General features: G+C 56.8%; 2 protein-coding genes across 4 annotated transcripts in view; one reads left to right on the top strand and one right to left on the bottom strand.

Annotated features, from left to right (window-relative positions):
* Ap2a1 (adaptor related protein complex 2 subunit alpha 1) overlaps positions 1 to 16,657 on the top strand; it is a 25,273-nt gene extending 8,616 nt beyond the window's left edge. The window contains exons 2-23 of one of the 3 annotated variants that reach the window (XM_059278462.1): positions 1,389 to 1,457; positions 1,551 to 1,693; positions 1,891 to 2,084; positions 6,627 to 6,756; positions 7,286 to 7,387; positions 8,877 to 8,985; positions 9,868 to 10,018; positions 10,460 to 10,628; positions 10,730 to 10,867; positions 11,132 to 11,314; positions 12,169 to 12,266; positions 12,436 to 12,667; positions 12,744 to 12,911; positions 12,993 to 13,153; positions 13,718 to 13,774; positions 13,875 to 13,957; positions 14,093 to 14,182; positions 15,325 to 15,448; positions 15,536 to 15,652; positions 15,732 to 15,801; positions 15,930 to 15,986; positions 16,399 to 16,657. In XM_059278462.1, coding sequence (XP_059134445.1) covers positions 1,389 to 1,457; positions 1,551 to 1,693; positions 1,891 to 2,084; positions 6,627 to 6,756; positions 7,286 to 7,387; positions 8,877 to 8,985; positions 9,868 to 10,018; positions 10,460 to 10,628; positions 10,730 to 10,867; positions 11,132 to 11,314; positions 12,169 to 12,266; positions 12,436 to 12,667; positions 12,744 to 12,911; positions 12,993 to 13,153; positions 13,718 to 13,774; positions 13,875 to 13,957; positions 14,093 to 14,182; positions 15,325 to 15,448; positions 15,536 to 15,652; positions 15,732 to 15,801; positions 15,930 to 15,986; positions 16,399 to 16,629 — 2,876 coding nt within the window. In that variant the 3' untranslated portion in view covers positions 16,630 to 16,657. The other 2 variants (XM_059278454.1, XM_059278450.1) reach the window with 2 other exon arrangements.
* On the bottom strand, positions 16,650 to 21,617 carry Fuz (fuzzy planar cell polarity protein). The gene is made up of 11 exons (XM_059278526.1): positions 21,084 to 21,617; positions 20,766 to 20,887; positions 20,455 to 20,539; positions 20,140 to 20,208; positions 19,834 to 19,938; positions 18,845 to 19,042; positions 18,164 to 18,259; positions 17,920 to 18,026; positions 17,774 to 17,838; positions 17,627 to 17,701; positions 16,650 to 16,897 (listed from the first exon to the last, which is right to left on the bottom strand). Exons 1-11 carry the CDS (start codon positions 21,192 to 21,194, stop codon positions 16,689 to 16,691), a joined length of 1,242 nt encoding a protein of 413 aa, XP_059134509.1. The 5' UTR covers positions 21,195 to 21,617; the 3' UTR covers positions 16,650 to 16,688.

Below are 21,617 nucleotides of genomic sequence, written 5' to 3'. Positions count from 1 at the left end.
CTCTCAGCATGTAATAATAGGACTGGAGAGATGGCTCAGGGGTAAAGAGCACTTGTTACTTTTCTAGAATATCTGGGTTTGATTCCCAGCACTCATGTGGCTTATAGCCATATGTAACTCCACTTCTAGGGGATTTGATGCCCTCCTCTGGCCTCCATTCATCCAGATGTGCCAGTGGTATATTATATTATACATGCAGCAGAATACTCATACACATGAAAAATATAATAATTATAATAATGAATTTCTTGTACAGAAGGGAATGGAAAGTGTCTCTATGAGGAAGTTGCAGGAGCTGAGACCAAAGTGCTAGAGCACAGGAGATGGCTGGAGGCAGAGGCTAGTGTCCCGTAGCCCAGAGTGTAGGGGTCGATAGATAGGAAGGAGGCAGGGGCTAGTGTCCCGTAGCCCAGAGTGTAGGGGTCGATAGATAGGAAGGAGGCAGAGGCTAGTGTCCCATAGCCCAGAGTGTAGGGGTCGATAGATAGGAAGGAGGCAGAGGCTAGTGTCCCGTAGCCCAGAGTGTAGGGGTCGATAGATAGGAAGGAGGCAGGGGCTAGTGTCCCGTAGCCCAGAGTGTAGGGGTCGATAGATAGGAAGGAGGCAGGGGCTAGTGTCCCGTAGCCCAGAGTGTAGGGGTCGATAGATAGGAAGGAGGCAGGGAGAAGGCTGCCAGAGGAGCCTATGAAGTGCAGGCTGTGTTTGGGTGAGGTGCGGTGTGTCACATGCAGGGACATGCTCTGAAGGTCCCTGTGTGGAACAGGGTTCTATTTAGAGGAGTTGAGTGTGCAGTGACATCTGGAGGTGTGGCCCTGGGGGCTCTAGTGGCAGTGAGGGTGGCCAGAAGACAGGCAGCACACAGAACAGGGTGCATGGGACTCCAGACAGCCCTGGCCTGGTATCACAAAGGGAATCTTTGTGTCTTGACAGAGGTTTAGGGACAGCGTAGACCTAGGGGTTAAGAGGATGAGGAAGGAGAGTCGTGCTGGGAGATAGATCATCGTCAGGTGCTGCTGCTTAGGGAGAGGCAGGCGTCAGTGTAGCTTTTCTGTCATTCGTTGGTCACAGTTCTATCGCAGAGCAGAGCGGAGCGCTCAGGGACAGGACAGGAGAGATGGAGACCCCTCCAAACCCAACCCCAGCACCCTGTAGTTCATGGCCCACTAGGAAGAGGAGGAAGGAGGGCAGAAAGCATGTACTACTGGTGGCTGCCTGGAGACAGACCAGCAAGCTCCCAGTGGGGCACTATGTGGGGAGTGGGCATTTGGAGCGCTCCCAGTGGGGCACCGTGTGAGGTGTGGGGAGTGGGCATTTGAGCCCAGGCCCTGCAGGGGAAGTGAGGGCAGGTGACTGAATAAAGCCTCACATGCCTCGTCCTCTCTCCACAGGCAAGAGCAAAGAGGCTGAGATCAAGAGGATCAACAAGGAACTGGCCAACATCCGCTCCAAGTTCAAAGGCAGGCTGGTGGCCCAGAGCCTAGGGGAGGGAGCCGGGCTCAGAGTACTTGCAAGTCTTCCTCATGTGGCTCCTTTTCCCTCCTCTGCCTCAGGGGACAAGGCCTTGGATGGCTACAGTAAGAAGAAGTATGTGTGTAAGCTGCTTTTCATCTTCCTGCTTGGCCATGACATTGACTTTGGACACATGGAGGCTGTGAACCTTCTAAGCTCCAACAAGTACACAGAGAAGCAGATAGTGAGTGCTGGAAGAGACCAGGGTGGGTGGGTGCTGGGCTGAGGGAGGGGAAGAGGGTGGGTGCTGGGCCGAGGGAGGGGCTGGGGTCTGGATCCCTGGGTTTGAGGGAAGGAGGGTTAGGGCCTACACTGCTGCATGTTAGATTAGTCTAGTGCCTCTTAGCCACAGGCTCCCAGCTGTCCCTCCCTACCCCCCAGGGGTACCTGTTCATCTCAGTCCTGGTGAACTCGAACTCAGAGCTGATCCGGCTCATCAACAACGCCATCAAGAATGACCTGGCCAGCCGCAACCCCACCTTCATGTGCCTGGCCTTGCACTGTATCGCCAACGTGGGCAGCCGTGAGATGGGCGAGGCCTTTGCCGCTGACATTCCCCGAATCCTGGTGGCTGGGTGAGGCACTGGGGACCACCGCTAAAGGGCAGAGTCAAAACTGAGAGCCAGCTTGGTTTGTGGTACTCCCGAGTTCTCCTCCCTGGGCCTTAGACCATGTCCCCAGGCTGCCTGGAAGGGAAGGGCCTGTCCCCACCTGGTGGCCATGTATCTGATACACACCATTACTGTCTCCTGTGGAAGTGACGGTCTCATCCCTATCTCATTCAAGAAACAGCATCTCCCCTGTGCCTGCAGCACTGATGGGTGACAATGGTGCCACCAGAGGTGGACAGTCTCAGTGGCCACAGCCGAGAAGGTTTTCCCAGTGGTGGCAGCTTCTGCTGGGTGAGAAGAGGCGGGATTTTCAGGCTAGCCGGGTCAGCGGTGGCCCTGTGTGACCTGCCTGCTGCAGGAAGCTTCTGGGCTGTTGTTTCCTGAGTAGTCCACGTCGATTTGTAGCACGGCTCTGACTCCGAGGCAGCAATGGGAGTAGACCTGTATTCCCAACTGCCAGGGTACTGGAGAAGAAGGTGCACAGGTGGCCGGGGCTGGAGCTCTGCTGGGAGAGTGCTTACCTGGCCTACCCAAGATCCCCAGCACTGTGCACTGGGTATGGAGGCAAGAGGAGCAGAAGGTCAAGGTCATCTTCTGACACTTAGGGAGTTCAAAGCCAGCCTGGGCTATATGAGAACCTGTTCAAAACTAATTCTTCTTTTTTTGGGGTGGGAGTGTTGAGACTGGGTTTCTCTGTGTAACAGCTCTTGCTATCGTGAACTTGATTTGTAGACCAGACTGGTCTACACAGAGATCCGCCAGCCTCTGCCTCCTGGGTGCTAGGGTTAGTTAAAGGCGTGCGCCCCCACTACCCAGCTTGCAGCAGGGCTCTTAACAGCTGAGCATCTCTCTAGCCCAAAACAGTTTTTTGCTTGTTAGTTTTTTCCTACTGAAAGAAGAAGTACACAGAGTAGTGAGCACACCAGGGGGTGGGGAAAAGTGGCTTGACCTTTTTCTTTTCTTTCTTTTCTAAGTAATTTATTCATTTTTATTTTATGAGTATTGATTGGTGTTTTGTCTGCATGTATGTCTGTGTGAGAGTGTCGGAGTCCCTGAAGCTAGAGTTACAGATGGTTGTGAGCTGCCATGTGGGTGCTAGGAATTGAACCTGGGAAGAGCAGTCAGTGTTATTTTAAATCGTGTAGGTGTGTTTGTCTGTGTGTGGGTATGTGCACGTGAGTGCACGTGCTCTTGGAGGCCAGAAGCATGGGGTCCTCTGGAGGTAGAGGCACAGGGGGTTGGGAGCCACTGACATGGGTGCTGGGAACGGAAGTGCCCTTTGGAAGAGCAGCAAGTGCTCTTAACTGCTGAGCCATCTCTCTGGCTCTGAAAAAGGCTTTAATTAACAAGTCAGGAATTCTCCAGGGGTGACGTGTAATGCACTAGAATGGAGTCAGTAATCACTGGAGGATGTGAATGCCTTTCACAAAAGGCCCAGCAGTACCAAGGCTCAGGGTGTAGGTGTGTGGTCACCAGGGAGTCTCTGGATGGAGTGTAGTGAGCAGGGAAGAGACTCTGGAGAGTCTGCCTTCGCTTCCCACGGAAGTGGGGGTGACTGGTATGTGTCAGGCGGATGGACAGCAGAAGCAGTGTTACTTTGAGAAAGAGCACTGTGATTGCTGTGCCCAGAGGTGAGATTTCTGTTTCCGGCAGTGTAGACAAATGTGGCTGATGTGGGTGTAGTGGAGCCTGTAGGAGGCAAGAAGACTGAACAAGCCTGAGGCCAGCCTGAAACCCTGCCTCAAAAAAAGGGGAAGACTTTAGTTTGGACAAAGGAGCAAGAGACTATTGGTTAATGGTGTCCTGAGCTAGCCAGTTAATGAGGCACACACAGGCCAGCAGGAGCAGCCAACCCTGACGAACAGGGCTCAGACAGGCTGGGCTTTGAAGGCCTCTGGGATCTGGGGGAGCTTTGCAGCTTCTGGGAGCAAAGAAAAGCTTGTCCAGGTAGAAGCTGTGGGGAGCCACACATCAAAGTGTGGGTGACCTAGAAATAAACACCCCTGGGAACTGTGTACAAAATTACCTGTCTCTGTCTCTGGCACAGAGCAACCAAGGCTGGCTTCCAGCCTGTTGGTTTGTTTGAGGCAGGGCATCATGTAGCCCAGTCTGCCGTGCCCCTGTTCTCCAGCTTCCACCTCCTTAGTGCTGGGATTGCAGGCATGCGCACCATTGCGCCCGGGTTCCTCTGCCTGGGTCACCTATGAAACGATCCAAGCCAGGCTGTCTCGTGTGTGAGTGCTCTGCCTATATGTATGTATGCATCCCATATGTGTGCAGTACTCAAGAGGGCGGCGGCGGCGGGGACTAGGGAAGAGAGGTAGCCTGAAGGCGGGTCCTGAGGTCCTGAGGCGGCCCAGTGTGCTCTGTTCAGGTAGGGCCGGAGTATGGGCTGACCTACAGTAGGAAAAGGGTGAAGGTCCTGTTACGGTTGCAGACCTGCCATCCAGCTCTGGGAAACTGAGGCAGGAGGATTAAGAATTCAAGGTCATAGCTGGGCAGTGGTGGCACAAGCCTTTAATCCTAGCACTCAGGAGGTAGAGGCAGGATGATCTCTGTGAGTTCGAGGCCAGCCTGGTCTACAAAGCGAATTCCAGGACAGCCAGGACTGTTACACAGAGAAACTCTGTTTGGGGGTGGGGGTGAGAGAAGGGGGCTTCTCAAGGCCAGCTTGAGTAGCTTTATAGTCAGATCCTGCCTCCTAACTGATTAGTTAATAATTTTAACCCCACTGGGCAGCGGCGGCGCACGCCTTTAATCCTAGCACCAAAGAGGCAGAGGCAGGCGGATCTCTGTGAGTTGGAGGCCAGCCTGGGCTACAGAGTGAGTTCCAGGACAGCCGTGGCTGCACGAAGGAACCCTGTCTTGTAAAAAAAAAAAAAAAAAAAAAGTTCGCAACAGGCTCTCATTAGGAACCCATTCTGATCGCTGTCTGCTTTTAGTTTGATTTGCTTGTTTTTTGAGATGGTCCAGTGTAGTCCACGTTGGCCTTGAACTCACTATGTAGCTGAGTATAACCTTGAACTGCTCCTCCTGCTACTTAGCCTCTAGAGTACAGAGTGATAGTGTGCTACACTGTTGAGCAAAATTCAGTGTCTACTATTTGTTTAGTTTTTTGGTTTTTCAAGACAGAGTTTCTCTGTGTAACAGCCCTGGCTGTCCTGGAACACACTATGTAGACCAGGCTGGCCTCGAACTCACAGAGATCCTCCTGCCTCTGTCTCCCAAGTGCTAGGATTAAAGGCGTGCGCCACCACTGCCTGGCAGGTGACACTGTCTTGGTGGCATGGTGGCATGTGGGCAGACAGATTTATGTGAATCTGAGGCTACTCTAATACACATATTGAGTTCTAGGCTAGCCAGGGCTGCATGGTGAGAGACTGTCTCAAAAGGGGGGAAAAGGTCCCGTTCAGTTGCCAGCCTGACCTTGAACTCTGTAGTCTAGACTGTCCTTGATTTTACTGTCATCCAGCCTCAGCTTCCTTAGGGCTAGAGTGACAGGTATGTGTCACCAGCCCCAGCTTATCACTCCTTTAAAAATACTTATTTATTCATTTTTATGTGTATGTGTGCTTTTGTGAATTTATGTGCACCAGATATGTGCAGCACACCACAGAAGCCAGCCCATGTCCTCTGGCTCCACTCTTCCTCCCCGTTCCCCTGAAGCCTTCTAGGTCTGGACTCAATCTGTGTCCATCTTTGCTGCCTGCTGCATCTGCATGTATTGCAGTTTGCACCCACCCTGAGCGGCACCTTGGTCTGTCTGCTTCTGTCTAGTTTCAAAGTTACTGACCAGGAAACGGACAAGACAAGGGAATCCTTCAGTCAAGAGTGGATGATACATGGAAGCGGGCTGGGGCTGAGCTCCACTGGCAGAGTGCTCACCTAGTATACCCAAAGCGCTATTCCATCCACGGTACCGTAGAAACCACGTGTGGTGGTGTACACCTCTCATCAGTCAGGATGTAGAAGTAAACCCAGAGAGCTGAGATATAGCTGGACGGGTTCCCTGTAATCCCAGCACTGGGCAGATGGGGCAACGGAATCAGAACTTGAAGGCCAGCCTTGGCTCTTGAAGCCCTGATTAAAGTTTGAAGTTGTCTGCTTGGAATCCTGGATGGGCAGGGCAGGGCTGGGCCTCTCTGGGCCTCTAGGACTCCCAAGGAGAACCGTTTCCTGTCTCTCCTCCTTTGGTTTCTTCTGTCTCTGCCTCAGCAGTTACCGGCGAGGTCTGTGAGCAAAAGTGTGTTCGCCAGTGTGTCTGCCAGTCTCTCCAAAATCTACAGCAATGCAGGGCACATGCAGGCGCTCAGGATGCAGGGCAGAGCCAGCCTGCACATTCTGTCTGGTACTGCCAGTTGTTTTGTGGATGATGAGACAGAGTCCTTGGGACAGTCAGGGCAGCGTCCAGATGCTTTGGGGTCACCCTGGCTGCCTGTGTCCTATCCTGGGAAGTCGGGTGCACTGGGTCCAGGTAGTCCTGATTGTCCCGCACTGTCCCCACAGAGACAGCATGGACAGTGTGAAGCAAAGTGCAGCCCTATGCCTGCTTCGACTTTACAAGGCTTCACCTGACCTGGTGCCCATGGGCGAGTGGACGGCACGTGTAGTGCACTTGCTCAATGACCAACACATGGTGAGGTGCCCAGATGCCCCCAAATGCCTGAAGCCCCTGTCCTGACCTCTTCCCTGATGCTAGGAACCCCGTGACATTCCAACCCAGCTCCTATGTCCCCAGTGCCTATGACCTGCCCGATTTTTCTAGAAACTTTCCTACTTCTTTGATATCTCCTTGGCTGCCAGGGACTGTCCCCATCTCTGACCCAGCTCCTTAAAAAAAAAAAATCCTGCGTATTTCTGAGCCTAGAGATCCCCTAGCAAGGCCCATTCCCTGCCTGTCTAAGAAAGACATGACTCTTGCCCCACCTAAGACTCCCAGTACCCCAACTGTGCTCCTTACTTCTGAGGTGATTTACCCCGATGCCAGGGCCTTGCCAGGTCCCCAGATCCCATCTGCGAGGTCTCTTTGCCCTTCCCCTGAAGCACAATCACCCTTGCATGTATCTTGCCCCCTACCTGGAATGTCCTTGCATTTGCCCTTGCCCATCCCATCCCGGCCATGAGCCTGGGCCGTCATGCCTGAAGTCTGTCCCCACTCCTTACAGGGAGTGGTCACAGCCGCTGTCAGCCTTATCACCTGCCTCTGTAAGAAGAATCCGGATGACTTCAAGACCTGTATCTCCCTGGCTGTGTCTCGCCTGAGCCGGGTGAGTATGCTGTCACACTAGTGTGTCTGTGACACCTCTGTCACTCTCCCCCTTACAAGCAAAGCCTCTGCGGCGGCTTCATCCAGGCCGTGCAGTACAGGCAAGTGGCTCCACTTCTCTGAGCTTCTTTTCCTACATGCTTCAGGGGCTGACACCAATGCTGGGTGTAGCATGGCTGTTGTGGATAAGGAGTTGGGGTGCCACCAAGCACCCCAAAGCCGTCTTCCTGGCCTTTCTTCCCTCTCTTCTCTTGCTTGTTCTGCTCTTTCCTCTCTGCTTGTCCTGTCTTTCGCCTCTCCCCACCGGCGCTGTCCTTAAAGCACCCGGAGCCTCTGTGTGCCTGGCTCTGCATCTGCATCAGCCCTTAAGGAGCCCCTGTCCTGGGAAGGGAGAGAGTGACAGGGATGGTGACTCAGTCACAGACTGCCAAGAAGAGCTGTGGGGATGTCGTGGAGGGATGTTGTGGAGGGATGTTGTGGAGGGGGCTCGACATCGTGGGCCCCTAATGGAGAGCCTAACCCCGTCTGGGAGCCAGGCGAGCTTCTCAGGGGTGCTAACCAAAGGGAAACTCAGGGAAATCAAACTATTGTCTGGAGGTCAGAAGTACCTCAGATCCTTGGGCCAAAGGATCACCTATACCCACCGTTCAGTCTGTCCCCAGCCCGTCATTTCCCACATCTGAATGTGCCAGGTGCCAGGCCCAGGAGGGAACAAGGATGAGGAGACATGGTCATGCCACTGTCAGAGTGCTGTGGGGGGGCTTCCTGGAGAAAATGTGTGTTTGTCCCACCCTGTTGTCACCCCCCCTCCCCCAGACAGGGTCTCTGGGTATCTCTGGCTGTCCTGGAACTCAACTCTGTAGACCAGGCTGGCCTTGAACTCACAGAGATCCACCTGCCTCTGACTCCCAGTGCTGGGATCAAAGGTGTGCGCCACTGCCCGGCTGCTTGGAGAAGGCTTTTCAAGGTGGAGAAGGAGATTACCCTGAGAAGAGACAGTCTTTTGATCTTTGACTGTGTCCCTTTCTGACCTGTTTTGGACCTGGGACCTAGGATCAGACCCAGCTCCAGACTCTTTAGTAGTTACCTGCAGTGCTCAAGATGCAGGAACCTGGGTAGTAAAGGCTAATGGAGGAGGCAGAGCCCAAGGAACTGACACACGCAAGGAGCTGGCAGAGACTTGTTCCACTGTTAGCAGCATTACTTGGAACATTCAGAGCCAGGTGTTGGGGCACAGTGCAAGCACTCAGGAGCTGAAGCAGGAGGGTCTTGTGTGAGACCAGCTGGGCTCTCTGTGGTGCTCTGTTCAGAAAGAAGGAAAAGGGTTCCACCATCCTCAGGCTTAGTTCTGATCCCGTGCTCAGGCCACGCTACCTTCAGGCCTTGGTTTCCCCTTCTGTAGCCCTGGCTCTTACGGTGCAACCCTGGTGTGAACATGTCTCTTCAGGGCCCAGGGCCCTCCTCCCGCCCATCATTCCTTCCTTCTGCAGATTGTCTCGTCTGCCTCCACCGACCTCCAGGACTACACCTATTACTTCGTTCCTGCCCCCTGGCTCTCCGTGAAGCTGCTGCGGCTGCTGCAGAGCTACCCACCGCCAGGTAAGGCCTGTGGGCCGCCAGCGTGTGTCCACTCCAGAACCAGGCAAGGTCCAGACTGCGTGGGAGGCCACGTGCCGGAGATGGGGCAGGCAGCCTTTTGCTCTGCTGCCCTGCTCATCACCTGGGGTGATGCTCCTGCCTTGGGCCCCCTTCCTTCTCGCAGCCCTCTCCTATGGGGAGAGCTAGTTACCATGCATGCTTTACAGAGGAGAGGCCCGAGCCGGAGCGTGGCCCAGGGCCGCCTCACTAGAGTGCTGGCAGCTGCTTGATGCAGCTGCAGTCCGCCTGCTGCCTTCTGCAGCGTGGGGTGCTCGGACACTGATGCGTCTGTGTCTGTTAAAGTCATAATCCCTGAGCCAGGCAGTGGTAAAGGGGCACGCCTTTAATCCCAGCACTCGGGAGGCAAAGGCAGGTGGATCTCTGAGTTCAAGGCCACACAGAGAAACCCTGTCTCAAAAATTAAAAAATAAAATTTAAAAACGCCAAACAAACAACAAAACCCTCATAATCCCTGGTGCCCAGATAGTGTGCGGTGGCCTTCGGGGCTGACAGTTGAGGGCCAGCTCCGTGATCTCTGTGGATATCTCCTTGGGAATGCTTCAACTCCATGGTGGCTCTGCGGAAGACTCCTGGGCTTTCCACACTGGTGTGAGAAATTTAAGGAGCATCAGTGCAGCAGAGGAGGAAACTGAGGTTCATAAGAGGGGAGTGGATGGGAGCCCAGACTTGGAAATAATGTTCTGCTTCAGAAGGCAGAGGCCCAGCCTGGGACTGCCGGCCTTAAAGGTAGCTGGACCCTCCATGTAAGGCGAAAGCTGGAGCAGGCTGCAGACTGCAGGGAGCACTGGCAGAGAGCTCAGCCACTTCCCTTCCCTTCCCCAGAGGACGCGGCTGTGAAAGGGCGGCTGGTGGAGTGTCTCGAGACCGTGCTCAACAAAGCCCAGGAGCCCCCCAAGTCCAAGAAGGTGCAGCACTCCAACGCCAAGAACGCTATCCTCTTTGAGACCATTAGCCTCATCATCCACTATGACAGGTGCTGCAGGCGGGGGTGTGGAGAGGCAGGGCCACCGGCCTGAGGGAGGAGAGAGAACAGGATATGCCTGAGGAAGGATGGCTGGCATCTAACACCTGGATCTCAGGAAGGAAAGCAGGGCCCCACAGTCTAAGGGAGGAGTTTGGGGCCTGGGATCCTTGCTAGGAAGGGGACAGAGGTGTGAAATGCTCCTCTGAGGTAGATGCAGAATTGCTGCATATCTTTGTGGGTTCAATCTTGCATACTGGGGATTGAAATCAGGGCTAGTTTCTGCTGGCTGTATTCCCCACTCCAGTGCATATGAGCCCAGATGTCTGGGTTCCTAGGAGGGTCAGAACAGGGTGTTGGAGTGAGCAGAAGTGAGGACCTGGATCCTCAGGGATCTATGAGATGGATCAGTTCATGTCGCATCTCCATCCATACTTCACTTGTGCCTGGCAGTGAACCCAACCTCCTGGTCCGCGCCTGTAACCAGCTGGGCCAGTTCCTGCAGCACCGGGAGACGAACCTGCGCTACCTGGCCCTGGAGAGCATGTGCACGCTGGCAAGCTCTGAGTTCTCCCATGAGGCTGTCAAGACTCACATTGATACCGTCATTAATGCCCTCAAGGTGCAGCCCTCTGCCCCACTCAGAGTGTCCAGGTGCTTGGTGGCCCTGCAGTGGGCCCAGTGCAGCTTAGGCCCCATTTTGATCCTGTTCTTCTTCCTCAGACGGAGCGGGATGTCAGTGTGAGGCAGAGGGCAGCCGACCTCCTGTATGCCATGTGTGACCGCAGCAATGCCAAGCAAATTGTGTCAGAGATGCTGCGGTACCTCGAGACCGCAGACTATGCTATCCGAGAGGAGATCGTGAGTCTAGGGGCCGGAGCTGGACACCTGGATGTGAGGGAGGATGGCCGGGACCTGGACCACAGAGTCTAAGGGGAGGGCTGGGGTCTGACCCATTAGGTTGGGAGGAGTGTGGGGCCTGGACCTTTGGGTCTAAGGGATGAGACTGGGGAGGGACCTTGGATGTTAGGACAGGGTCAACAGTGATCACAGATCCAGGAATGGCAGTAGTCCCCCTCCTGTGGGCATAGTCGTCCACTCACACCTTACCACCTTCTGCCATAGGTGTTGAAGGTGGCCATCCTGGCTGAGAAGTATGCAGTAGACTATAGCTGGTATGTGGACACCATCCTCAACCTCATCCGCATCGCAGGCGACTATGTGAGCGAGGAGGTGTGGTACCGAGTGTTGCAGATCGTCACCAACCGTGACGATGTCCAGGGTTATGCTGCCAAGACAGTGTTTGAGGTTAGCATCTTTCACTTTGACTCCATAGTGGAACTTGGCTGCCAGTCAAAAGCATCTAGGCAATGAGATACCCCACCAGCAGGGTCCAGCATCCTGAGTCATTCAAGGGACCTGCAACCTTGGGACCTTCCTGGTGTGAAGAGTCCACAGCATGGGTGTCATCCCCGTGTGTTTTGGTTCTTGTCCAGGAGAGCTGGCCACTTTATTCCCTATGCAGTGCTTCACAGGTTCCATCATGGCAGGGAAGGCAGGTGTGGCAGCAGCAATGTGTAGCTAGGGCTGGGCAGTAGTTCAGGTGTGCAAGTGTGAGGGTCTGGTTTTCAGTCCTGGCACTCCTGCAGAAGCTGAGTGTGGCTCTGTGTGACTAATCCAGCACTGTGGGGGCTTGCCGGCCAGCGAGTCTAGCCAAAATGGAACTCTCGGTTCAGTGAGAGGTCCCATGTCAAGGTGGAGAATGACTGAGGAAGACACCTGACATCTTCTGGCCTTCGTAACTTTGCATACGGGCATGCACTCCTGTGTGCACACTTGGGCATGCACAGAACGTGGGGTGGAAGCTACTCATGGCTTTCCAGGAAGTAATCAAGGATACCACATTCCCTAGTACCCTCATTTCTCTAGGTAGATCCCCCTTCCCCCAGTTCTTAGGACCTTCCAAACATCGCCGGCAGCTGGGGCTCCAGCACTGAAATCACAGTATGTGTGGGAGATCTCAGAGTCCCCTGCACAGAGTCCAGCTAGTCACTTGACAATTTCCCCATGCCTCAGTTTCCCCATTTATGACCCGTGTGCATTGCAGAGATCAGGGGACTCCTCTCCTTATCCTCACACCGCTCTCCCTTGCTCCCTCACAGGCCCTCCAGGCCCCAGCCTGTCATGAGAACATGGTGAAGGTCGGTGGCTACATCCTTGGGGAGTTTGGGAACTTGATTGCTGGGGACCCACGCTCCAGGTGAGGGAGCCTCATTCTGGGGGACCTCTTAGGGGGTTGGGAACCCCCCATCGGGCTGAGAAATGATGGGGTTCCTAGAGACCCCCTCAGCACGTTCCCTGGGCTCGGTCCCAGCCTTGCCCCGGGGAGTGTGGGTGACGGCATGTCTGCTGACCTCACCCCTCCACAGCCCACCTGTCCAGTTCTCATTGCTGCACTCCAAGTTCCACCTGTGCAGCGTGGCCACCCGCGCCCTGCTCTTGTCCACCTACATCAAGTTCATCAACCTCTTCCCTGAGACCAAGGCCACCATCCAGGGCGTTCTGCGTGCCGGCTCCCAGCTGCGCAATGCCGATGTGGAGCTCCAGCAGCGGGCAGTGGAGTACCTCACCCTCAGCTCTGTAGCCAGCACTGATGTTCTGGTCAGAGCCCATGCCCCAGGCCTTGGGACCACCCTCCCGGGTCATAAGTGCCCCCTGACTTTTCTCCTGCCCACAGGCCACTGTGCTAGAAGAAATGCCTCCATTTCCCGAGCGCGAGTCATCTATCCTGGCCAAGCTGAAGCGCAAGAAGGGCCCTGGGGCAGCCAGTGCCCTGGATGACAGCCGTAGGGATACCAGCAACAATGACATCAATGGGGGTGTGGAGCCCACCCCCAGCACCGTGGTGAGCGCAGTTCTGGACCGTGTGGCCAGGCTGGGTCCTCTGTCCCTTGCCCTATCTCACCTATCCCTCTCATAATTGCAGTCGACGCCCTCGCCCTCCGCGGACCTCCTGGGGCTGCGGGCAGCCCCTCCCCCCGCTGCACCTCCAGTTCCTGTAGGTGGGAACCTCCTGGTGGATGTCTTCTCTGACGGCCCCAATGCACAGCCCAGCCTGGGGCCCACCCCTGAGGAGGCCTTCCTCAGGTACCCCTGTCCTTGTCCTACTCAGTCCCACCCCCTTCCATGTCCCTCCTGTCCCTAGCCTCTGGCTGCCACTCTGGCCTCTGCTGCCCTGGCTACCCCGTGCTGTCCTTTCCCATAGCTGTATCTCAGCCCACTCTTCCTTCTGAACCCTCTTGCCTCTCTTTCCCTGGCCCTCTTGCTGCCTCTCTGGGATTGGCTGCCTGCCACACCTGTCTTCTCTGTCTCCTCTGGGATTGGATGGCCCAGCGAGCTGGAGCCCCCTGCCCCTGAGAGCCCCATGGCTTTGTTGGCTGACCCAGCTCCAGCTGCTGAGTAAGGGGTGGCCTCTGGCTGTGGGGTTGATGGATGTCCCCAGGGTGGGCTTCAGGGGTTTCTGATGACTGACAGGGTTAGAAAACAGTGGAAGTTGGGGTCCTTGGGAGATCCCTCTGCCAGGGGCCCACTCCCATTCCTGGGGGTCTCTGGGGGAAACTTGGCCTGTGGGTCCTGGGGAATCTGCCTTCCTAGAGAGTGCTGCCTATACCCCCCAGTCCCCTGTGAATCTCACTTCTTCCTCTCCTCCAGCCCAGGTCCTGAGGACATAGGCCCTCCCATCCCAGAAGCGGATGAACTGCTGAATAAGTGAGTTCTGGGAGAGGTGGGCAGGGGAGCGGGGACAGCTGGGGAACATGAAGATGGGCGGTGAGGAGCCCTACCATCCTGACTCCCACCACCCTGCCAGGTTCGTGTGTAAGAACAGTGGGGTCTTGTTTGAGAACCAGCTGCTGCAGATTGGAGTCAAGTCCGAGTTCCGGCAGAACCTGGGTGTGTCCTGGTGGCCTGGAGGTTGGGGGAGGCGGGTTACTGGAAGGGTGGGTTATTGGCAGCACCTCCTGGTTGGGCTGGTGGCAGGGAAGGGATCAGAGGAGCTTGGATGGAACCCTCACCCACCCGCTGCAGGCCGAATGTATCTCTTCTATGGCAACAAGACTTCTGTGCAGTTCCAGAGCTTCTCGCCCACCGTGGTCCACCCTGGAGACCTCCAGACTCATATCCTCTGCTCTTGGCCCTGATAGTGCCCCAACCCACCCCTGTAGGCCCCTGGGAAGCAGACACTCAGGTCCATACCTGTTCAGCCCTCACTATGAATTAGGCGTATGTTACCTCTAAGACTATGTATGCATAGTAGGTAGGCCTCTACCCAGGGACAGATGACAGAGACCCAATGTACAGGATGTATGACTTCCAGCACCCCAACTACCCCTGCCAGCACCTTACCTTTGCTGATGTGGTCTGTATGAGGCTTCATGCTATGGGGCTAGGGGCTCCTGCACTCAGGTTACCCAGGGATGCTGCATGCACTGGTAGTCCTGGAGTACCACAGCTGAGTGACTTGCTTCCTAACGCCCCAGAAAAGTAGCTCCCCCTCTTTCTGCTTATGAGGACCTTTTGTTGTTTTTGAAACTGTACGATGCAGCCTAGGCTGGCTTCCACTCACTCTACAGATTGGGCTGGCTTTGAATTCAAGGTGAGCCGTCTGCTCCTACCTGTGCTTATAGGTGTGCACCAGTAAGCCCAGCTTCCTGGGATGTTCTGGAAGGTGTATCAGAGCCAGGCCCCCCTCCCCCTTCTATGGTCCTCAGTCCACATGTGTGAGACCAGAACAACTAGTCCTTCACCCTCTGCTTCGTCCACCAGCTTTCCAGAGCCAGGGCAGACTGCTCTATGTCTGAAGCAGGGCAGGCCAGGCCAGGCCAGGTAGGGTATAGGAACCAGCCAGCCTGGCACTTACATGTTCTTGTCATGGGGTCAGGCCTGAGTACAGATGGTGACACTAATTACGTCCATCTGGGTGCACGGCCACTGCTCCTCAGACAGACATGTCCTGATGGTGGATGGTTTCAGTGGCTCCCCAGGACATTTCACATGGACCCAGTTTGTACTTGAGGCTAAGAAAATACTGTGATGCCCATCATGGTCCATGAGGTTAGTCACCCATTGGAGCCAGGAGTGGAGGCCAGAAGGAGATTCCTAAGTGTCTCAGATGCCCCAGGACAAAGAGTGTGGGAGTTAGATGTAGGGGAGTCTGTGGTTGGCCCTCAGAACCTCTGGTGTACCCCGGTTGGGGCTGCCCCAAGACGCCCTCAGCTTGTGCCACCTGTCCCTAGCCAGCTTCCTTGACTGCGGGCCACAGCTGGCGGTGCAGACGAAGCGCGTAGCTGCACAGGTGGACGGTGGTGCGCAGGTGCAGCAGGTGCTCAACATTGAGTGTCTGCGAGACTTCCTGACACCACCCCTGCTGTCCGTGCGCTTCCGGTGAGTGAGAGCCAAATCTGTGGCTGTGGGCAGTGAGGCAGGGGCTTCAGGGATGGGACCTGGCTGAGCTGCTTCTCATCTGTCCAGGTACGGTGGCACCGCCCAGTCCCTCACCCTGAAGCTCCCGGTGACCATCAACAAATTCTTCCAGCCCACAGAGATGGCCGCCCAGGACTTTTTCCAGCGCTGGAAGCAGCTGAGCCTGTGAGGGGCGGGGCTGAGAGGTGGGGCGGGGCGGGGTGGGCGGGGCCTCCTGGGCCTGACCGTGCTTTCACCCTCCCAGCCCCCTGCAGGAGGCACAGAAAATCTTCAAAGCCAACCACCCCATGGATGCTGAAGTTACTAAGGCCAAGGTGAGAGAGAGGCTGGGCATTTACTGGGTGCTGGCCACTGGATGGACCAGTCCTCACCCATGAGGGTTTGACCCGGGATAGTCTGGAGGCTTCTCAGCTCTGCTTCTTCAATACCCACCCCATTCTAGCTTCTGGGGTTTGGCTCTGCTCTTCTGGACAATGTGGACCCCAACCCTGAGAACTTTGTGGGTGCTGGAATCATCCAGACGAAAGCCCTGCAGGTGGGGTGTCTGCTTCGGCTGGAGCCCAATGCCCAGGCCCAAGTGAGTGCTGAGGGAGGGCCTGCCCGTGACCCCACATTCCCTGCACCCAGCCCTCCTTCCTGTGCCTCTCACTGTTCTTCCTTCTCTACCTACCTTACCTCTCTGACCTCGTACCCCTTCTTGGGCTCTCTCGGCTCGTGGCCGCCATCTCCACACAGATGTACCGCCTGACCCTGCGTACCAGCAAAGAGCCTGTCTCCCGTCACCTGTGTGAGCTGCTGGCCCAGCAGTTCTGAGCCCTGGACTTGCCCTGGGATGTGGCCGGTGCCAGGCAGCCCTGGGATGGAGGCAGCTGTGGTGGAGGGGGCAGCGAGGAGGCCTCCAGTGGTGACAGCCAAGACCCCAGGGTGGGGGCATGCCTGGGAGCTTCCTCTGGCCTTTTGTATTTTTATTTTTGTTCATCTGCTGCTGTTTACATTCTGGGGGGGTCAAGGGAAGCACCCTCCCTCCCTTGTCCCCCAGAGCACAGAGGGGAGAGGGGCTGGAGAAGTTGGTACCTCCTCCCCTCCCCTCCCCATTGTCGCCCTCCCTCCCTCTCCCCATCCGGGTCCGTGTATTATTGTGAGCGAATAAACAGAGAGACGCTAATGTTACCCCGTCTATTGACACCCCACCCCTAGGTGGTCAAAGGAACGGGGTAAGGGCTTGTAGAGTGTGGGTGGCAAGGCTTCGCAGCCCATGAGTGGGGCTCTGAGGAGACAGCAGCAGCAGCAGCAGCCGAAGCCCGAGCTGCACCGCCACCAGCCGCCAGCCCACGCCCGGCCCCAGCACCAGATAGCAAGCTCTGGGCCTCTGGGCTGGGCTACCTGCATCCTCTTCTTTCTCTGCAGACCCTGGGAAAGGACGGGGAGGGCTGTGGTGAGCAGCATAGCTGTGGCCTGGAAGCCACAGTCCAGTCAGAGGTCCCAGCACCTCCCACCTCATCCTCTTCCCACCTAGCCCTGCTGTTTTCCTATGACGTGCATGCGTGTGCATGTGCGTGTGCGTGTGCGTGTGTGTGTGAGAGAGAGAGAGAGAGAGCTCAGACAGTCCTAGCACAGAGTTGACATAAGTGCTGTCACCTTCCTGAGGATCACACCTTACTCTCCCTAGTACAGGCCTCTACTAGTGTGCACACTTGTGAGGTCTTTATCCATCCCTGCCTGTGTCTCTTGGGACAACTTCCCACTATGGAGTCTGGGATCCTCACACTTCTCAGCTTGAGCAGAGCTCTGCCCAGCACCGTGGAGGGTGACGGGAAGGACGGATCGAGCGCTGCCACTTAGCCTTGCTCGGCATTTGGATCAGCATAACTGATCATCCTTGTCTTGGAGGATGGAGCAGTAATCCGTCTTTCTTTTGAGGCACTATAACACAGGCCGGCCTCAAACTCATGGTTCGTCTGCCTTGGCCCGCAGTGGGGCTGGAATTCCATGTGGGGGACAAAATGCCCCGTCCAGAACCAGTCCTTACTGAAAAGCCCTGGCTGGAGAAGGGGTCCAGAGTGAAGCACTAAGATTGCCCAGGGCAATTCAGGCATATGCTGAGTTCTCTGTTTCAGGGTGTTCATGCCTGCCACTGACCTGCTGGGAAGTGTGTGGTGGCCACCAGAGTGTAGAAGTTTCTAAGGAGGCGCCGGCGCTGCTCAGGGGAAGGCTCTGGAGGAAAATGAGCGGCGTGACTAGGTGGCCTCTGGCGAAGGCCCTCCCACCCACCGCTTCCCTGCGCACCTTTATCCCGCGAAGGCTCCACGGTGAAGAGGCAGCGTCTCAGTTCCAAGTGCAGCAACAGCAGGCTGGGGAAAGGCACTGTCAGGCCACGGGGCGCTGACGGGCACACGGGCCGCCCCACCCTGGGCCCCACCCCTCAGCCTCACCCGAGGATGTCGCTGTGCAGCGGGAACCCTTCGGGCAGCACCCTGGGGCCCAGGGGCAGGCAGGCGCGGAGGGGCTCCAGCAGCGGCTGCCACCAACGGTCCAGCAGCTGCAGGGGCGTGACCGGGGGGCGTGAGGACGGGGCTGGGTGCCTACGGCTGCTTGGTCGGCTAGGGACAGCGGCAGGTGGCACTCTGAGGGGGTGTCCCGGGCGGTGGGGGGCAGCAGCGCGACAGTCCGCCTCACCTGTGGGTCCAGCTGGCCGAGGGGCGGGCGCGGCCCGCACAGCAGACACAACTCCAGGCCCCGCAGCAGCGTTAAGGTCAACAGCCGGTGCGGGACCTGCAGCAGGGGGCAGGGTGGGCTAAGCACGGGCGGCCCGCCGTGCGGGACCTGCAGCAGGGCGCAGGGTGGGCTAAGCACGGGCGGCCCGCCGTGCAGGACCTGCAGCAGGGCGCAGGGTGGGCTAAGCACGGGCGGCCCGCCGTGCAGGACCTGCAGCAGGGCGCAGGGTGGGCTAAGCACGGGCGGCCCGCCTGCAGGACCTGCAGCAGGGCGCAGGGTGGGCTAAGCACGGGCGGCCCGCCGTGCAGGACCTGCAGCAGGGCGCAGGGTGGGCTAAGCACGGGCGGCCCGCCGTGCAGGACCTGCAGCAGGGCGCAGGGTGGGCTAAGCACGGGCGGCCCGCCGTGCAGGACCTGCAGCAGGGCGCAGGGTGGGCTAAGCACGGGCGGCCCGCCGTGCAGGACCTGCAGCAGGGCGCAGGGTGGGCTAAGCACGGGCGGCCCGCCGTGCAGGACCTGCAGCAGGGCGCAGGGTGGGCTAAGCACGGGCGGCCCGCCTGCAGGACCTGCAGCAGGGCGCAGGGTGGGCTAAGCACGGGCGGCCCGCCCTCGGGAGGCCCCACCCTGTCCCCCGCCCACTCACCTTGGGGCTCCCGTGTGGCAGGTACACCGGGTAATCGCGAGCGGCCTGTGGTGGCAGGGACCCCACCAGCCAGGGGAGCAGCACGGCTTCAGGCATGCCCAGGCGCCACCAGCCCTCGGTCGCTGCCACCACTCGGCCTGATACCAGCAGGCTGACGAAGGCTGTGCCAGTGGCCTCCGCAAACCCTGAGAGGGTTTCCTGGGGAGGGGGTCAGACTGGGAGTCATAAAGCAAGGAGGGACCCCTCCGGCTGGGCCTGAAGTGGAAGAGCAGCCACAAGCCCGACAGAGACACTCCAATATGTTAGGCTGCCATGCTCCTGTGTCACACCCACTCTGTGAACAGGAATGCTTGAACTTGCCCATTCAGTGAGCATTCACAATTCACCATGCATCACTTTTTTTCCCCTTCCGTATGGGAATGTAACTCAAGGCCTTGGGCATGCTAGCTAAGAGGCTCTACTGCCAAGCCACATTGAATTTTTGAGTCAGGTGCTTGCTGAGTTGCCCCGCCAGCCTTAAACTTTTCATCCTCTTTCTCAGCCTCTAGAGTAGCCATGATGCCAGGCCTGCACTGGGAGGCCCTGTAGAGCCAACAATTTTAACAACTGCATCTACAGTTTGACCTATTGGAAGTTCTGATTGGTCAGGCCACACTGCCACGAGGGACAGAACTTTAAGATAGGGAGACAGGGATTTGCCCAGATAAGGCAGGGCTCCCTTCAAGGTTTTAGGCTGTTTGAGACCCTCAAGGAAGTTAAAACTGGTTTATGGATGTCAGCATGGGTTGGTGAGCACCAGTGGACACAGGCCTTGGGACATCAGGCAGAGGGGCAGGGCTGTCCTAGGGAAGAGAGTTCTTTTAGAAAGAGTTCCAGGTAAGACTCCATTCCAGAGTGCTAAGAGGGTGCTCGGGTGATGTCCAGAGGGCAGAGAATGAAGGCTGGGCCAGAGCCATGGGACACACTGATTTCTGTAGCTGCCCCAATACCTGCATGAGAGAGCCCTCTGGAGGGATGGCAGAGTCCACACACTGGGTCAGGTCCCCGATGAGCTCTGAGCTCCCCAGGAAGCTGTCAATGAGACAGTAGCTGGCCTGGTGGAGGGAAAGGGAAAGGCTTGGGACCCAAGTGGGCCCAGGTCAGTCCAGAGAAAGCTGGGCCCCACTCCAGGGTCGAACACCAAGTTCCCTAAGAACCTATGGGCTCATGCTGTCCCAGGGCTGGTGGGAATTATAGTCCCAGACAAACTGGCAAGGTTTAGGGATCCTAACTGCACTCACGTCCCACGGCCTCACCCTCAGCTCTTTCTTCAGTCGCTCTACATTCCGGATGGTGGTCAGCTCCTCAAGTCCCACAATGAGAACCTAGAAGAGTCACAAAGGAGAGTGGGACACTTGACACAAGAGAATGGACTCCAGTCAAAAAGAAGGCAGGACTTGGGTGGGTGTGAGAGAGGAGGACCAGGCCTGGAATCCTGTGTATGAGGGAGGAGGGCTGAGGTTTGGATGCCTGGGTGTGAGAAGAAAAAAAAATCAGGGGTTTAGACTGAGGCAAAGGGGCTGAGAGTTGCAGATCTCTTGAGTTTCGGAGAAAAGAGGACCCAGTCTCACCATGGCCCCAAACACCATGTGGAGCATTCTTTCCAGACTCAGCTCCGAGGTGCCCTCCTCGGATGACACAGCAATGAGTGTGATGCTGTGGGGACGAAAACGGAGAAGCAAGAAGGAGGTCAGTCCTGGCCATGGGGCCAAGCACCCGGTGTCTGTCAGCTGTTCCTACACTGCAGGCTACATCCTGACCCGGGGAGAACCGGGATCAGAGAGGGTGGGTAGCTTATCCAAGGTCCCATAGCCCAGCTACAGCAGATCATCTGAGCCGGGGATCACCGAACAGGTGGTGTCTCTTGATCCCGCCAAAGGACCTGTCATGGAAGCTCTTCCACACCACGGTTGTGTCTTCCGTTCTTGCAGAGTTCAGCTGCACGTCCAGATTCTGTCCGAACATGTGGACTCCATTGAGGGAGCCGATGACAGAAAAAGGAAGCTGAGAAGGGGTGGGGAAACACTGTAGTAACTCCGAAGACCTCCCCATTGAGACCCTGGTGTCCCACTCTGCAGCCTCTTCCATGTTCCCCCAAAGTTCTTCGGGAAGCCGCTTATTAGTGGTCCCCCTTACCAGCGAAAGGCACCCAGCCTCTACTCCCTGCGAGAGGCAGTCCCAGCTTCCCAAACCCTTCTACCTGCTGACGGGAGGGGGCGCCGCCGCTGCTGCTCCTGCAGAACAGGGGGACCCCGCTGGAGGCTGCGAGGCACAGCAGATGAACCGTACTTCCTGGCCCCTCATCCCCCATCTGGAAGCCCGCACCCCGGAAAGTCAGCCCCCTGGGGACTCTCAGTGCAGGTCTGGAAGCATGAGTCGGCCTGCTGTCTGGAGCCGCCAGAGGGCGAGAAGCGAGATGACCAAATTCCCGCCTTCCTCAACGCAGACCCACCAACCGGATTAAATTCTCTTCCGCCCCAGTCGGAAGTCATCGTGACCCTAACAAAGATGGCGGCAAGTAGTGCTTGCCAAGCGTTCAGATTGCTCCGGGACAGCTTCACGTCCTTTGTATAACGAGAGCGAAGATGCAGGCCTGAAGGTGGTGATGGTGCCGAGGTGTTGACTAGCAACCTTCCTGTGTGCTGTAGTAATTTACACGCTAATTTTTTAAAAACAGCTGGTTGAAGATGGCGACAGTGCTAATGCATTGCCTGGCAACCGCATTCTGCGTGGC

Source organism: Peromyscus eremicus, chromosome 1 (genome assembly GCF_949786415.1).
Source record: "Peromyscus eremicus chromosome 1, PerEre_H2_v1, whole genome shotgun sequence".
Classification (NCBI taxonomy): Eukaryota; Metazoa; Chordata; class Mammalia; order Rodentia; family Cricetidae; genus Peromyscus; species Peromyscus eremicus.
The sequence above is the reverse complement of the archived record's forward strand: the minus strand, read 5'-3'. Positions and strand labels throughout refer to the sequence as shown.

Coding starts and splice junctions, on each gene's coding strand:
- Fuz (XM_059278526.1), bottom strand. CDS start 21,194: ATGGGGGATGAGGGGCCAGGAAGTACGGTTCATCTGCTGTGCCTCGCA. Junction 19,939..20,139: donor GACTGAAGAAAGAGCTGAGG/GTGAGGCCGTGG, acceptor TCCCTCCACCAG/GCCAGCTACTGTCTCATTGA. Junction 16,898..17,626: donor CACCACACACTTCCCAGCAG/GTCAGTGGCAGG, acceptor GTCCTTTCCCAG/GGTCTGCAGAGAAAGAAGAG.